This window comes from Arachis duranensis, chromosome 2 (genome assembly GCF_000817695.3).
Source record: "Arachis duranensis cultivar V14167 chromosome 2, aradu.V14167.gnm2.J7QH, whole genome shotgun sequence".
Lineage (NCBI taxonomy): Eukaryota > Viridiplantae > Streptophyta > Magnoliopsida > Fabales > Fabaceae > Arachis > Arachis duranensis.
The window spans coordinates 85,685,154-85,702,890 of record NC_029773.3 but is presented as its reverse complement, the minus strand read 5'-3'; the positions used below and the strand labels follow the sequence as shown (position 1 = coordinate 85,702,890).

Sequence of the window (17,737 nt, the reverse complement as noted above, 5' to 3'; positions counted from 1 at the left end):
GATTCGTTAACAGCTCGATAAGCTAAGCTCGTGAGTTGGTGAGCCAAGCTTGAGCCTAGAATTGAGCTCATAAATTAAATGAGTCCAGCTTGAGCTTGGATAAACTCAGCTCATTAGCTCGTGAGCTGGCTCGATTATATATATATTATAATAATCTTAATTATTTAATATTTATATTTATTTTTTACATATAATTTTAATATAGGATATAAATAAAAAATTTATAATTTATTGATAAATAAACAATATATAAAATTGATCTTTTCAAATATTTTTTTAAAATACATAAGTTATAATTTACTGATATAGAATTATAGATTATGTATTTATGTTTCTCTTATTTGAGCCAGTTCGTGAGCTCGAGTCAGCTTGTGAGCTTTCGGTGAGCCGAGCTTGAGATTAAGAAATAAGCTCGATTATTAATGAGCCAAGCTCAATTTTCGTGAGCCGAGCTTGAGCTTGGTCTAGTTCGACTCAGCTCGGCTCACTTCCAGCCCTAACCAAAGGTGTCTTTGACACCCGTTCCCCATCAGAAGAGTCATAATTTAGCCCTATTAGAAATATAAAAGGATTTGGTTGAAAAAGATTGAAAGAACTATAAAGTCTAAACTCTTTCGAATGAATTCAGGTACGCTTTCGCATTCAAGTATTTCTTTCTTAATGATTTAACATAAATAATATTTAGATTAAAAAATTTTGAGAAAATTCTAACAATCACCTAATTTAAAATGTTAGTTCATATTAATACAAAATATTGGCCTTCTAATATTTTTCATAAAATATTCCTAACATTACATATAAAAGAGTTAATCGAGGCATATAAATAATTATATATATTTAAATAAGAAGCAAAACAAAGCTTCTGTATGATATGTACGAAAGATCAGTTCTATAAATGAGTGTTTGTGTTCTAACATTCTAACCCTGAGATAATACTCTTCCTCATCATCACTCTTTGAGGCCAGTCACATACAACATGGTGTCACCACTTGTCCTAATTCTATGCCTTATTACTCTTCCCCTATTCATCTTCGTCTTCCAAAAGCAAACAACACTCAAGAACAAAGCTTTTCCACCAGGTCCTAAAGGCCTTCCAATAATTGGAAATCTTCACCAATTAGATAATTCTTCCCTTTATCTTCAACTATTTGAACTCTCAAAGAAATATGGCCCTATATTCTCCCTTCAATTAGGTCTAAGGAAAGCAATTGTTATTTCATCCCCTGAGTTGGCCAAAGAAACATTGAAAAATCATGACCGTGAATTTGCCGGAAGACCAAACTTAATTGGTCAGCAAAAATTAACCTATAATGGGTTAGAGATGATTTTTTCTCCATATAATGAATTTCGGAGAGAAATTAGAAAAATATGTGTAACCCATGTTCTTAGCTCTAGGCGTGTATCAAGCTTTTCTTCAATAAGAAAATTTGAGGTCAAGCAATGGATCAAGAAAATATCAAGCCATGCATCATCAAAAAAGGTGACAAATTTGAATGAAATGATAATTTCTCTATCAAGCACTATTATTTGTAGGATTGCCTTTGGTAAAAGGTATGATGATGCAGGAGTTGAAAAGAGTAGGTTCCATGATTTGCTGAATGAATGTCAAGCAATGATGGCTAGCTTCTTCGTTTCGGATTATATTCCTTTCTTGGGTTGGATTGATCGACTCAATGGAATGCATGCACGTCTTGAAAGAATTTTCAAGGAGTTGGATAAGTTCTATCAAGAAGTGATTGATGAACACATGAATCCTAATAGAGACATTTCTAAAGGAGAGGATATTATTGATGTCTTGCTTCAATTGAAGAACCATCGTTCATTATCCTTTGACCTCACTATTGATCACATCAAAGCACTGTTTGTGGTTTGTACTCTTCTCTTTTGAATCATTATCTTGTTTTAGTATATTCATTGAATACATGGTTTTAATTTCCACTCATAATTATGTATGTGTTGGTATATATTTAGGATGTCGTGATAGGGATATAATCATTTTTTATTAGTTTATATTTTTTTAAAAAATAATTTTATGACATAATATCAAATTTTTATTATCAAAATTAGGCCTAGAATTTTAATTCTTTTTAACCTAAGAGACAAATAAGAAAAAAATAAAGCTTATGTAAAATTTATGTAAATTAAAAAAAAACTCTTGTATGAGAAAATTATATTAGAGGTATAATTTTTCATATTTTGTTTATCAGTTTAAATTTTTAAAAAAAGTAATTTTATGATAAATATATAAAATAAATATTGTGTAAAATATTTAGAAAAGGTATAAGAAATCGACATTAATAATTTAGGCAACTGATTTAAAAATCAATCACCAATTAAAAAGAAATAAATATAAAAATCTAAAACTAAAAGCTATAAAAAAATCCAAAATAAAAGTAAAAGAGCATTTGAAAATCAAATAATATAAAACTGATTAATTATATAGAATTTAAGATTTAAAATTTAAAATTTGTATTTGTTAGGGGTAACTAACTATGGTAGCAGATAATTGGTGGTGGTAAATTAAATTGTGATATTAAAAAGAAAAAAATAAATAAAAGAAATAAAATAATAATTTTAAAATTAAAATTTGTGAATAATTGAATTTATTTATTAAAAAAAAATTGGTTGATTGAGTAGTTAGTTTCATAGCATGAGATAATTGTAAATATTATCACAAGTATACAATATTTAGTTACGGTAAATATATTCCACAATAATAACATGAATAATTCTTTATGTAGTGCAAGTGTTTTTTTTATATAAGTCTTTAAAAATCATTTATAATCACGCCCTTTAAATTGTTACTACATTTTCTTCCTGCTACACATTTTTTTTTCTCCTTTTTTTCTCCTCCTTTTCTTCTTTCTCCTCTTCTTTTTCTTCTCTTTCGTTATTGTCGTTACCAACATCACCACTTCCGTCTCCTCCTCTTTCTCTCTTTTTTTTTTCATTGAAATTTTTTTTAGTTAATTTTTTTATTAATAATTTATGATTTTGTAGGTGAATAATGTTTCGTCATTGATAATTTGAATTGAATATAATGTAAAAGCTTTGCATTGAAAAATTATTTTTCTGTATTTGCAGTAAATTTGAATGTAATATGAAGATATTTGGGTGTAATATGAAGATATTTGGGTATATTTTAAGAATTTCTAGGTGTATTTTTATTCTAATAAGTTCTACATAATTCAAAACTCTTCCTCTTTCTCTTCCTCTTCCTCATCCTCTACTGCTTCTTTTTTTTCATCATCATCACTATCTTCTTCTTTTTTCTTATTCATCTTTTTTTTGTTTTACTTTTTCAAGCTTTTTCTTGTTTTACTCTCTTAATAAGAATAAAAAAAATCAAACAAAGAAGAAAAAAAAAACACATAATACTGCAAAATTAATTGGAAGAGGATGAACTTATATTCATTTAACTAAAAGAAGGAAAGAAATAAGAAAAAAAGAAGGGAAAATGCAGCATTAGAAGAAATATTTTTTTGTATTTGCAACAAATTTAGGTGTAGCACGAAGATATTTGAGTATAACACGAAGATATTTTGGTGTATTTTTATTCTGATAAATTCTGCATAATTCAAAACTCTTCCTCTTACTCCTCCTCATCTTTTACTGCTTCTTCTTCCTCATCTTATTTTGTTTTTTTATAATTTTTTTTGGGAGAAAAAATCAAACAAAGAAGAAAAAAATACATAATGTTGCAAAATCAATAGAAAGAAAAAGAGAAAAAAAATGCAGCAATAACAATAGTAATAAAAAACAATGATGAAGATGAAATACGCGAAGAAAAAGGAGGAGAAACGCAAAGAAAAAGGAAAAAAAGGAAGAGGAGGAGGAGGAGAAACGCGAAGCACACTATTAAAATCATTGAGTAGCACGCGTTTGATTTGACCCAACTTGTATGACTTGTAAACCTAAATAACTTGTATGTGTAACACTACTCTAATAACATATTGTCGTACTGGTGGTAAATATTCTCTATCACTGCTGCTTTTACCGTTAAATTTATTTGCTTTGCTAATATTATTTAATTTTGTTTTATAGGACACACTTGTAGCAGCAACAGATACAACTGCAGCCACAATAGTTTGGGCTATGACGGCACTAATAAAAAATCCAAGAGTAATGAAGAAAGTTCAAGAAGAAGTTAGAAACTTTGGAGGTCAAAAAGATTTCTTAGAAGAAGAAGATATTCAAAAGTGTAGCTATTTTAAAGCAGTAATGAAAGAAACTTTAAGATTGCACTTACCAGGACCACTACTTGTACCAAAAGAAACAAACAAAACTTGCATTATAAATGGGTACGAAATTCCAAGCAAGACTATAGTGTATGTGAACGCTTGGGCTATTCATAGAGATCCTGAAGCTTGGAAAGACCCATATGAATTTTATCCTGAGAGATTCTTAGGCAGTGATATAGATTTTCTTGGACAACATTTCGAGCTGATTCCATTTGGTGCTGGTCGAAGAATTTGCCCAGGTATACATATGGCACTTGCTTCACTTGACCTTATTCTTGCTAATCTTCTTTACTCTTTTGATTGGGAGCTTCCACAAGGAATCAAAAAAGAAGATATTGATACTCAAGTGTTACCAGGATTAACACAACATAAGAAGAGTCCTCTTTACCTTATTGCAAAAAATAACAAGGATTTGTAATTAAAGATATGTAAAAGTGTAATTTAGTTGAAGTTTGTTGTATCTTTTATTTAATTTTCTTTGCTCAGGAAGTGCAAGACTATGATTCAGTATATGTCACATATTTGTAAGTATTTTTATAGATATGTATGTGAGTAAGGTCTTAAATAAAAAACGATTATGTGTATTATTCTGGTGTGGATGAACTTTTGAGATATATCTCGTCTTAAAGGAAATTGAATTTGTTTTTTCATCTTCAAAGGAGGTATACTTCGGTAAGAAGAATATGGAGGGTGAGTACCTGCAAAAGACACTTCGATACTTAAGTTAATATGTATTTAAGAAGTATGAAAATTCTATGATTATAGAATGTTAAACATGAAATAGAACTTATTATGTGTATGTGTTGTGTCAAGAATAAAAATTGGTGTCTTTTATATATAGACATAGAGTTGATGAATAGAGTTGATGTTATGACCATTAGTTATTAAGATCGTCCATTACAAACTTAGAATGAAGGCAAATAAAGTCGAGTTATAACTCATAAGATGACGAATCACAACTCCCAAGCTTTGTCTGCCGATCATAGATCATATGATCCAGGCTAAGTTTAGAAAATAAAATGAGTTATAACTCGATTAAAAAATAAGTGAATAATGATATAGTGAGCCCCCAAGTTTAGTCGGGTTATTATGTCGGCACTTATTCAAAAAATAATTGAGTGGTAAGAGTTATTCAATCAAGATAGTGGTGTGGGAGATACTTTTCCACTTAAGAATAATTTTTTATGACATGCATATAGCATTTGATTGTATGTGAACTGAAAAGTTCAAAAATAGATATTCATTGGCGGAATCGATTGTATGATTCGAGGATATAATGGTTAATTGTCTTGGGAATTTTTCCTTCCCACAACAGCTTATTGATGAATTTCTCGCTCAAAGCAATTAGTTATTGAATATTTACAATTTATAGTGAAGGTCACGTGACATGAATAAGATAAATTGAGAAAATGAACATGTACAAAGTCGCAACATATATTGAATAATATATATTGTAAAAGTAGAAGAGTTCAAAATAAAAAAATATACATTGAAAGTTGATAATTGTAAAGAAGAAAAGGATGTATATAAATGTCATACATGTCAAATATGAATTATTTAATTTTATTTATTAATATTTGAACTTTATTTAGTAGAATCTGCATTAACTTGTTAATAAAGGAATAAAATAGTTAGTCATTTAATAATATAATAAATCTTTTTTAGTTATGAGGTATATTCTTTGTGCAAAAATAATAAATTTGTATGTTTGTACGTAACTATTTTTTGTTTAATTTTTTACATTAAATAAATAATAACATAAAATTTAATAGTATAAAGTGAATAGTATTACAGTTATATACAACTGATTTTTGATAGAATCCAATTTTAAGATTTGAACTCATCGTTACCTACATTTAATTATATAAATAAAATCATTAAGCAATAAGAATATAACACATAATGAAATAAAAATTCAATTAGTATGGTTGTTATATGGTTATTATTGTATAGAACATATATTGAGGTTTGAATATAACTAATAAATTAGTAAATATTAGTTATACAAAATATAAATGTAAAAATGTGTATGAATAAAATATCTGATTTTAGTTGCGTAAGTAGAGAATTTTAAAAAAGTTAGTAAAATTGATATGCAAGTTTGTACTTGGATTGATTGAAAATCGATTTTTTTTTAGTCAAATCTGTTTTCGAATTGGTTAAAAGCTGAGTTTGTTCTCGAATTTGTTGAAAGCCAAGCTTGATCTCGGATTGGTTTATTGATTGATTATGACATGAAATATTATGATATTTAAAAGTGAAGTAATTCGAATGTATAAAGTACATACTTTATAAAAAATTACGGTAGATTAAAATTTGATAAAAGGTATTAAATAAAATAATTTTAAACAAGATTGTTGAACTTGGTTCAAAAATTTGAATGTAAATAAAGATTTATGAACCTGAGGGGAGTAGGGATTATTTTATTCGTTCCCACAATGACGCCAATTGTTCTTGTGTGAATGAACTTCGAGGTATATCTCGTCTTAAAGAAAATCGAATTTGTTTCTTCGTCTCCAAAGGAGGCATACTTCAGCAAAAAGAACACGGAGGGTAGGTCTTTGCAAAAGACGCTCCAACGCTCAAGTCAGTAAGTATTTAAGAGGTATAAGAATTCTATGATTATAGAATGTTAAATATGAAATAGAACTTATCATGTGTCTGTGTTGTGTCGAGATATAGAAATTAATGCTTTTTATAGACTTCGAGTTGATGAATAGAGTTGATATTATGACAGTTAATCATTAAGTCAAAATAATGGTTATTAAGATCGTCCGTTACAAACTTAGAATGAAAAAAAATAAAGTCAAATTATGACTCATAATGCACAATAAAAACTGAGCTATAGAGTAACGAATCATGTATTAAAAAAAAGAGTCATTTTAGTATAACTATATTATGCTAATTATATTATTTTAAAAAATATTGTTCAAATTAAAGTAATTTTTTTATTATTAAATAATATTTTTTTAAAAGTGTTACTTAAAAAAATATTATTAAGATATAATATCATTTTAATTTTAATAACACTGGTATAATATCATTAATTATTATAACTATTGAAAGATAATCATATTAGAATCCGCTTTAAAGAAATGATAGTATATATAGAAATTTGATCCTATCATTTGTATTATTTTAGTTATTTTTGTAATAGTTGAGTTGGTGTAAAATATATATTTGGAGGGAAAAAAAATTATCGTTCTCCTAAGAGATAGAAATTTTTTTTGATGGTATCATTATTTTAAACTATTATACATATACTTTTCTTATAAAAGTTTAAAATAAAGATAATAAATGGAAGAATTTTTTAAAAAACACAGATAATGCTCAATGTTCTGAGAACTAACAATTCGAGTCACACTATTAGCCGGGCCTTCTATTTGATCCGATTCAATTTATACGAAATCTGTTAACAGAAAATTGGACCAGTGCGACGACTTTTTTAATTTGGATTAAAAAAATTAAATGAAATTTTAATTTAAAATGAAGAGTCATATGCAATTATTTTCATGTTTAATTGATAATTAAAAGTATTAAATAATTATTTAAAAATTTTAATTATCAATTTTAAATAAAAACAACTGTATATAAATTATCAAATCAATTTTTTAACTGATTTATTGACTAATTTAATTTATAGAATTTTCGATAATTTCATATTATTTTTTGGTGCATGCTATGATGAAAGGAGAAAATGATGAAAAAATCAAGAGGTTTTTCTTATAAATAATTAGATACTTATTTAAGGAAATATATTTATTAATTTTAAAAAAAAAAATTATACACTCATCTAATCAATTTTCACTGTAAAAAAGACTTTTTCATTATAGAATTGTGATAGTTTTTTAACGATACAATTATAAAATACACGGATAATTTTGATTAGTCCGGTTAATTTTTAGACATCTTATCTATAAAGTTTTGAGTAAACTTAGAAAAAAAAAATACAGAATTAAAAGTGAATATCAATTGCACTATATGAAGCTCTGTATTATATAGATGCAGAGTCATGTATATTATTAATAAGTATAATTATCTATGTGATGCGTGTGATAAGATTGAAATTATAATTTTATTTTTTTTAAAATTAATTTAAATTATAATAATTTAATTAATAAAAAAAGTAACATGTTATGCATTATTATTTTTTTAATCTAGTGTGGAATTGAAGTAAATTGAAGTAACTGTTAGTTATCAGATAAATGACACAGCAAAATATAGAGATAAATAATTAAAAATTTGTATAAAATATGAAAACAATTGAATAATTTTTTTTGAGAATTACAATTTTTCTCTATTACAAGGAGACTACAATAACACTCTCTCTTGACAAAAGGAGAACACACTTCTCTCTATCGTATATAGGAGAAAACTACTCAAAGAAATATTATGTTATTCTATCTGAATGACTTGATTAAAATGAATTAAAGAAAAACTCAATTTATAGATGAGTCTCTTCAATATAAACCATCCATCTAGGGGTGGCAACACTACCCAAACCCGGGGGTACCCACCCCGCCCCTATCCGTTCAGGGCGGGTAATTACCCGCACCCGCACCGAGGTGGGTTTTAGCGAGACGAGTTCTTGGACGGGACGGGGCGGGGTCGGGTTTAGGTTAAACCCGCCCCTACCCGCCCTTGGGGCGGGTAGGAGCGGGGTGGGTACCCGCATGGGCGGGTTAGGGTTTAACATTTTACTACCTGCGGGTAGAAGCGGCGCGGGTTCGATGCGGGTTTTTGTTGAGCGGGGCGGGGTCGGGTAGAGCAAAAACCTGCCCCTACCCACTCTGTTGCCACCCCTACATCCATCAATTAGAGGTATATAATTCTTCTTTTTTCAACCATTAAAATTCTAAGGTTATAAACTAGGATTGTTTATTACCTTTTATTTTATTTAGTTATTATTTATTTATTTATTTTTTAAAATTAGCTTTACTAATTTTCACAATCTCCCACTTAAAGCTAATTTTGATAAATTTTTAAAATTCATATTGCTCATGAATTCCATAGGCCGTATGAGGATCTACACCATTCAAATCTTCATGTGTTGATTGGTTTTGTCATGGCATCTGCTAGGTTGTCTTTAGTGTGAATCTTCTGCATATCAACACTTCCTTCTTCTAGTACTTTCCGAACAAAGTGATATTGTACTCCAATGTGTTTTGTTCTTGAATGAAAGGTAGGATTCCTTACAATGTGCAAGGCACTCTGACTGTCACAATACACAGAAATCTTCTGTTATTTGTGCTCGAGTTCTTCTATCAACCTTTGGATCCAAATAGCTTCCTTGCATGCTTGTGTAGCTGCCATATATTCAGCTTCTGTAGTAGATAAAGCTACAACAGTCTGTAATTTAGATAGCCAGCTCATAGCTCCTCCTGCAAGTGTAAACACATAGCATGTAGTAGATTTTCGTTTATCAAGATCACCTACAAAGTCTGAGTCGACATATCCATTGACATTGAATTTCGATCCTCCAAAACATAATGCAACATTCGAGGTCCCTTTGATGTATCTCAAGATCCTCTTAACAACATTCCAATGCTCTTTACCCGGATCTGCCATAAATTGACTTACCACTGCAACTGCTTGAGCAATATCTGGCATTGTACAGATCATGGCATATATAAGGCTTCCCATCGCTGATGCATACGGTACTCGAGATATTTTCATCCTCTCTGCTTCACTACTAGAGCCCATACTTGAGGATAATTTAAAACTCATAGGAAGTGGGGTTGAAATTGGCTTACATTTTTGCATGTTGAAGCGTTGCAAGATCTTCTTCAAATAATTCTTTTAGCCAAATCTTCCTATCATTTTTGTCTCGGTGAATTTGCATTCCTAAAATCTTGTTTGCTGGTCCCAAGTCTTTCATATCAAACTTCCTAGCCAACTGTGTCTTCAATTCTTGGATTTGATCTTTGTTGGGACCTACCACTAACATGTCATCCACATACAACAGCAGAATGATGAAATCATTATCACTAGACCTCTTGTAGTAGGTACAATGGTCTGAACTAAGTCTGTTGTATCCAAGGCTAATAATGAAAGAATCAAATCTCTTGTACTAACACCTTGGCGCCTGCTTTAGACCGTACAGAGATTTAGTTAACCTGCAAACCAAGTTTTCTTTTTCTTGTTCTTCAAAACCTTCTGGTTGGAGCATATATATCTCTTCTTCATGTTCTCCATGAAGAAAAGCAGTCTTCATATCTAATTGCTCTAAATGTAAATCAAATACAGCACACATAGCCAAAACTACTCTAATAGTAGTTAGTCTCACCACTGGAGAAAATATTTCATTGAAGTCAACACCTTCTTTCTGAGCATATCCCTTGACAACCAATCTTGCACGATATCGTTCCACTTGATCTTGTTTGATCTTGTAAACCCATTTGCTACCAATGGCTTTTTGACCTGCTGGAAGTTCAACAAGTTTTCAGGTATGGTTCCTATGTAATACCTCAATTTCTTCTTGCATTGCTATCATCCACATAAAAGCGTCTGGATTGCGCATAGCCTCCATAAAAGTTGTTGGCTCTCCATCTTCTGTCAAAAGACAATATGCATCATGGTTTGTCAAAACATAATTTGAGTGCCATGATGGTATTCTTCTTTGTCGAGTGGATCGACAAACTTCTATGTCATTGGCCTCTGCTTCTTATTCTTCGTGCTGTGGTTCTACTTCAGAAAGATCACCTTCTCTGTATTTTTCATCAATTTGAATAGTGGTTATCTCTTTAACAGTGCTGTCATTTTCTTGTTTTTTTTGCAATTCATCTTCTGCAAATATCACATCTCTACTGACAACTACCTTGCGGGCAGTGGCATCCCACATGCGATACCCTTAACTCCGTCAGTATAGCCAAGAATATACATTTTCTAGACTTTGGGTCCAGTTTTGTTCTTTCCTGGGGATTGTACATCACGTACACATGACAACCAAATATATGTAAAGAAGAATAATTAGGTGGCTTACCTTGCCACATCTCCATTGGTGTCTTCAACACAATTGCAGTTGATGGTGACCGATTTATCACATAACAGGCAGTTTTAACAGCTTCTGCCCAAAAAGATTTGGCTAAACCTGCAGTTTGCAACATAGCTCGTGCTCTTTCTAGGAGAGTCCTATTCATTCGCTCTGCTATACCATTTTGCTGAGATTTATATGCAACTGTGAATTGCCGTTGAATACCTACTTGCTTGCAAAATGTTAGAAAATCACCATCGACATATTCTCCTCCATTATCTCTCCTTAAACACTTGATCTTCTTTCCAGATTCAAGTTCTAACTTTGCTTTGAACTCATTGAACATCGCAAATACGTCTGACTTATTTTTAATTTGGTACACCCACTAGCCTCCTAGAGTAATCATCAATAAACGATACAAAATATTTTGCTCATCCTAGGGACATCTTTGGTGACTCCCACACATCATAATGAATTAACTTCAATATGTGCTTGCTCCTAGCAGTTGATCTACCAAACGTCAATTTATGTTGTTTTCTTGTAACGCAGTGCTTACAAAATGGTAAGTTTATCGATTTGAGTCCAGGAATGAGATTACTCTCTACAAGAATCTTCAAGCTTCGTTCTGACATGTGGCACAGTTTGTAATGCCATATCATCGTCATTTCTTCTTGGCTTGATGAAGCAACTGATGCCTCTACCTCTTGTAAAGTATCGCCCACAAGCATGTATATATTTGTTGCAATCTTTTTTGCTTTTATTACCACAAGAGCTCCTTTAACAACTTTTAAGATCCCACCTTCAATATGGGTCTTACAACCAAGTTTATCCAATTGCCCAATCGACAGCAAATTCTTCTTCAAGCCCTTCACATGTCTTACCCCTTGAAGTGAATGAATAGAACCATCAAACATTTTTATTTTGATAGTACCTATTCCAACAATTTCTAAGGCATGATCGTTTCCCATAAACACCGATCATTCCAAGACAGGTTCATATGTACAAAATTAATCACGATGAAGAGTCATGTGCCATGTTGCTCCTGAATCAACAAGCCAAACATCAGTGAGCTGTTTGCTGCCTTTAGAACCAATTATTGCTTCGCCATACAGAATTTTTCCATCATCAGAGGTGCTCGCAAGACATCCTTGAGAACTTGATCCTTCTGGAACCTTCTCTATGCTCTTCTTATTCCAACAATCTTTCATGAAGTGCCCTCTCTTACCACAATTGTAGTATTTGACCTGCTTCTTACTTTGTGACTTTGGTCTACTTTGACTCCCACCAGAACCACGCTTCATTGATCTTCCTCTTGTCATCAATAAAGTCTCTGCTTGTTTTGAGTTCTCTAATCTATCTTCCTTATTCTTGTGCCTAGATTCTTCTTCAAGAACCGCAACAGTCATGTCATCAAAAGAAAGATAATCGGTCAAAACATTATTAGTTAAATTAATGATAAGCTGATCATATGAATCTGGTAGACTTTGAATTAAGAGCTCTGCACGTTTGTTTTCTGCTATGGTATATTCCAACGATGAGAGTTGGAAAAATAGCGTATTTAGATTGTTGATGTGATCCGTTGCCGACGTGGACTCACTCATTCGAAGAGTATAAAGTCTTCTCTTCAAGAATGTCTTGTTGCGAAGTGACTTGATTTTATATAATTTGGTGAGAGCATCCCAAATTTTTTTTGCTGTCTTTTTCTTTGCTACACTTGATAAAACTGAGTGAGCTAGTGCCAAGTGTAAGTTTGCAACAGCATTGTTGTCCATCTCCTTCCATTTTTCATCTGTAATTCCAATAGGTCTACCTTCAATTGCTGTCACGCAATTGTCTTTTCTCATAATGGCTTTTATCTTCAATTTCCAAATGGAAAAATTACTCCCACTGAATTTTGGAAATTTATATTTTGCTGTCATTTTTTTTAGACGGTAACTCGCAGCGGAAAAAAATATATTAATCAGCAACCTTTGGCTCTGATACCACTGTTAGGTACCAGATAAATGACACAGCAAAATATAGATATGAATAATTAGAAATTTGTATAAAATATGGAAACAATTGAATAACTTTCTTTGAGAATTATAACTTCTCTCGATTACAAGGAGACTACAATAACACTCTCTCTTGACAAAATGAGAACACACTTCTCTCTATCATATATAGGAGAAAACTACTCAAAGAAATATTATGTTATTCTATCTGGATGACTTGATTGAAATGAATTAAAGAAAAATTCAATTTATAGGTGAGTCTCTTCAATATAAACCATCTGTCATTAGAAGTATATGATTCTTCTCTTTTTCAACCATTAAAATTCTAAAGTTATAAATTAGAATTGTTTATTACCTTTCATTTTATTTAATTATTATTTATTTATTTATTTATTTTCTAAAATTAGTTTTACTAATTTTCACAGTCACAATAAACATTTTTTATCTTCATTTTTTAACTACTGCTACTCTACTTCACTTATATCATTTACATTATCCGACTCTTTATAGTAGTCGATCTCAAATAGGAGTGGTAACAAATATTCTATTCGCAAGTACTCAATTCAGTCGAGTAGAATTGTCAATCTAATTTGCTATAGATAAGATTGAGTATATAATGAATTTGAGTACTGGTAGAGTAGGATACGAATTAAATCTCAATCCTATCCAACTAAACTATAAAAAGTCTCTACTATTATGTTAAGATAATCAATTAATAATTTATCACTTTTGTTTATAAAAAATAGATTCTATTTTAATGATATATAAATACAATATTATATTTGTGTTTGTGTTATTAATTTAAATAAAAAAATTTATGTAAAATTAAATGTTTGATAATTATCTTGTTTGTGGGATGATTGTACTGTTTATATTGAATTTTTAATTTACATGCATACTTATTAGGTTACATAATAATATTAATATTTGTAAAAAATTTTATGAGTAAAGTCGAATATCCACATATTGATTGCAGTAGAATTAGAGTTGTATTGTTCTCATCAATTAACAAATAAAATAGAATTGGATTTTAATAACAAATTTAATCTGTAAATAGAATTAGAGTTGAGTTTAAATTTTACTCTACCATACTTATTATCTGTTATTTCTAATCTCAAACTCTTAATATATACGGATACATATACACATATTTTCATCTTTCGTTACCACATAATTTAGCATCATTATTGATAACAATAATTAATTGTATAAAATTAATTATTTTAGAAAATAGTTTTTGTGATCACTAAACTATCAAAAAAGAAGTTCAAATATATTTTTTATAGTTACTAATTATTAAAAAAAATGTTTAACAATCTTGACAGTCAATAGTTATATTTAATTATTTTTGACAACCATCTAATAATTGTTAACAAAATATTTTGTTGATAATATTTTCATTAACATTTAGTTATTTTTTACCATAAAAATAACATTTGTGCAACATCACATGCATCTGGGGACCAAAGTTGTGTGCACGTGATCAAACTATAGGTGGTCTCATTTAATTATAAATATAAAATGTACATGGACATAATCCTTTTGTCTCAATCTAGTGCTTTCAGAGAATCTATTTTATTAGATATAAATGAAATTTCGGAAAACATTTTTAATTAGAATTATGCTCATAAGTGTTTTAAGAGTATTAGTTAGAGTATTTAATAAACAAAATTTATCAAAATACTAATTAATTATAAAATTTTTAATGTAATGACGATACGATGTTTAATTTCCACCGTCCACTTCATGTCTGCATCCCTGTCGAGTGGATCCAATTATTTCTAGGTACAGTATGAACCGATAGAGTCCCACAGCCAGAAGTTTAGATAGTGATTCATTTGTTCTATTATATACAAATTATAAAGGGAAAAAAAATCAAAAGTAAAAGCTAATATGATCATAGAGCACAAATAATAAGGTTTTCTTTTTTAAATACTTCTTTAGAAATAATCTACCACTTTTTGTGTTTTATATATATTTATGATACTGTTTATTACATATTATATAGCCAAATAAAAATGTTATTCGTACATTAAAATTAGTTAGTAAAATCAGTCACTAACGTATTTATATATAAAGATATGTGTAGTTTAATTTATTTTCAATATATATTTATATTTTAACATCTATTTTATATTTTGATAACTTATTTTAATATATAGATAACAAATACTAAATATATCTCTAATTAAGATTTGATAAAGTCTTATGTTAGTTATCAAATATCTAATATAATTCTATCTTTTATTTAGATTTGAGACTAACTATATAAAAAGTTTATAGTAAAATCTGTCATCAAATTACTTATTCTTAAATATTAAATAATTAAAAAAATTTATATTATATTATGTATATTCTAATCTTCTAATATTCTAACCCAATGATAATGCTCTTCTCTTCATCACTCGTTGAGGCCAGCCACATACAACATGGTATCAGCACTTGTCTTAATTTTATGTCTAACTCTTCCTTTGTTCATGTGCTTCTTCTTCCAAAAACAAAGAACATTCAAGAACAAAGCTTTTCCACCAGGTCCTAGAGGGCTACCAATAATTGGAAATCTTCACCAATTAGATGATTCTTCTCTTTATCTTCAACTATTTGAACTGTCAAAGAAATATGGCCCTATATTCTCCCTTCAATTAGGTCTAAGGAAAGCAATGGTTATTTCATCTCCTGAGTTAGCCAAAGAAGCATTGAAAAACCATGACCGTGAATTTGCCGGAAGACCAAACTTAATTGGTCAGCAAAAATTAACCTACAATGGGTTAGGGATAACTTTTTCTCCATACAATGAATTTTGGAGAGAAACTAGAAAAATATGTGTAGCCCATGTTCTTAGCTCTAGGCGTGTATCAAGCTTTTCTTCAATAAGAAAATTTGAAGTCAAGCAATGGATCAAGAAAATATCAAGCCATGCATCATCAAAAAAGGTGACAAATTTGAATGAAATGATACTTTCTCTAACAAGCACTATTATTTGTAGGATTGCCTTTGGAAGAAGGTATGAAGATGAAGGAGTTGAAAGGAGTAGGTTCCATGATTTGTTCAATGAATGTCAAGCAATGTTGGGTGCCTTCTTTGTTTCGGATTATATTCCTTTCTTGGGTTGGATTGATAGACTCAATGGAATGCATGCCCGTCTTAATAAAATTTTCAAGGAGTTGGATAAGTTTTATCAAGAAGTGATCGATGAACACATGGATCCTAATAGAGATTCTTCCAAGGGAGAAGATATCATTGATGTCTTGCTTCAATTAAAGAACCAACGTTCATTCTCCTTTGACCTCACTATTAATCACATCAAAGCGATGTTTATGGTTTGTACTTTTTTCTTAGCTTTAGAATTATAAAAAAGGTTAAGGGCCATTTTCATTAAATGTACTTATTACTTTGTTAATTTTATTTAATTTTCTTTTATAGGATATACTTGTAGCAGGAACGGATACAACTGCAGCCACAACAGTTTGGGCTATGACCGCACTAATAAAAAATCCAAGAGTAATGAAGAAAGTTCAAGAAGAAATTAGAAACTTTGGAGGTGAAAAAGATTTCTTAGAAGAAGAAGATATTCAAAAGTGTATCTATTTTAAAGCTGTGATGAAAGAAACTTTAAGATTGCATGTACCAGTACCACTAGTACCAAAAGAAACAAACAAAACGTGCATTATACAAGGCTACAAAATTCCAAGCAAGACTATAGTGTATGTGAATGCTTGGGCTATTCATAGAGATCCTGAAGCTTGGAAAGACCCATATGAATTTTATCCTGAGAGATTCTTAGGCAGTGATATAGATTTTCTTGGACAACATTTCGAGCTGATTCCATTTGGTGCTGGTCGAAGAATTTGTCCAGGTATGCATATGGGACTTGCTTCACTTGATCTTATTCTTGCTAATCTTCTTTACTCCTTTGATTGGGAACTTCCAGAAGGAATGAAAAAAGAAGATATTGATATTCAAGTGTTGCCGGGAATAACACAACATAAGAAGAATCCTCTTTACCTTATTGCCAAAATTAACAAGGAAGTGGAATTTAATTAGTTAAAGTTTGTTGTATCTTTAATTTAATTTTCTTAGGAAGTGGAAGATTATTGTTATGTGATATATTTTTGTATGTGAATAAGTTCTTAAATGTATTATGAAAAAGCCTTGGCTTGTCTATTAATTAATGAGGAAAAACACTTGTAATTTTAAAGGAAGAAGAGGATTTATTTTTTCTACATGCATTTCACCATCAAATCATGCTTTATTTGATCCTATCGTTTGTATTGTTTGTTTATTTTTATAAGAATTTAGTTGCTGTGAAATACATATTTGGAGGAAAAAATATCCTCGTTCTCCTTATTAGAAGTATTTTTTGATAATCAAATAAGTATTTGTATGATAGTTAAAAATAATGATAATAAATAAGATATTTTTTAAACAAAGATAATTCTATATGTTCTAAAAATTAGATTGGATCTATCAGTTCAATCTAATTAATAGAGAGCCGACTTCTCAATCTGATTTCGTTGGATTCATATAAT

At 29.9% G+C, this 17,737-nt stretch overlaps 2 protein-coding genes across 4 annotated transcripts in view; both read left to right on the top strand.

The window, feature by feature from the left end:
• Positions 1-17,386, top strand: part of LOC107475480 (cytochrome P450 83B1) — a 48,427-nt gene extending 31,041 nt beyond the window's left edge. The window contains exons 2-3 of one of the 3 annotated variants that reach the window (XM_052257378.1): positions 16,142-16,528; positions 16,632-17,386. In XM_052257378.1, the coding sequence (XP_052113338.1) occupies positions 16,142-16,528; positions 16,632-17,252 (1,008 nt within the window). In that variant the 3' untranslated portion in view covers positions 17,253-17,386. Of the gene's footprint in view, positions 1-15,629; positions 16,529-16,631 lie in introns of those variants that run through there. The other 2 variants (XM_016095121.3, XM_052257377.1) reach the window with 2 other exon arrangements.
• Positions 897-4,703, top strand: LOC107475481 (cytochrome P450 83B1-like). The gene is made up of 2 exons (XM_016095122.3): positions 897-1,867; positions 4,045-4,703. Exons 1-2 carry the CDS (start codon positions 977-979, stop codon positions 4,657-4,659), a joined length of 1,506 nt encoding a protein of 501 aa, XP_015950608.1. The 5' UTR covers positions 897-976; the 3' UTR covers positions 4,660-4,703.
• Positions 17,387-17,737: the final 351 nt, after the last annotated feature.

What these genes read in the sequence shown, in the direction of transcription:
- LOC107475481 (XM_016095122.3), top strand. Translation starts at nt 977, where the DNA reads ATGGTGTCACCACTTGTCCTAATTCTATGCCTTATTACTCTTCCCCTA. An exon ending in ACATCAAAGCACTGTTTGTG is followed by an intron (nt 1,868 to 4,044) that starts GTTTGTACTCTT and finishes TTTGTTTTATAG; the next exon opens with GACACACTTGTAGCAGCAAC.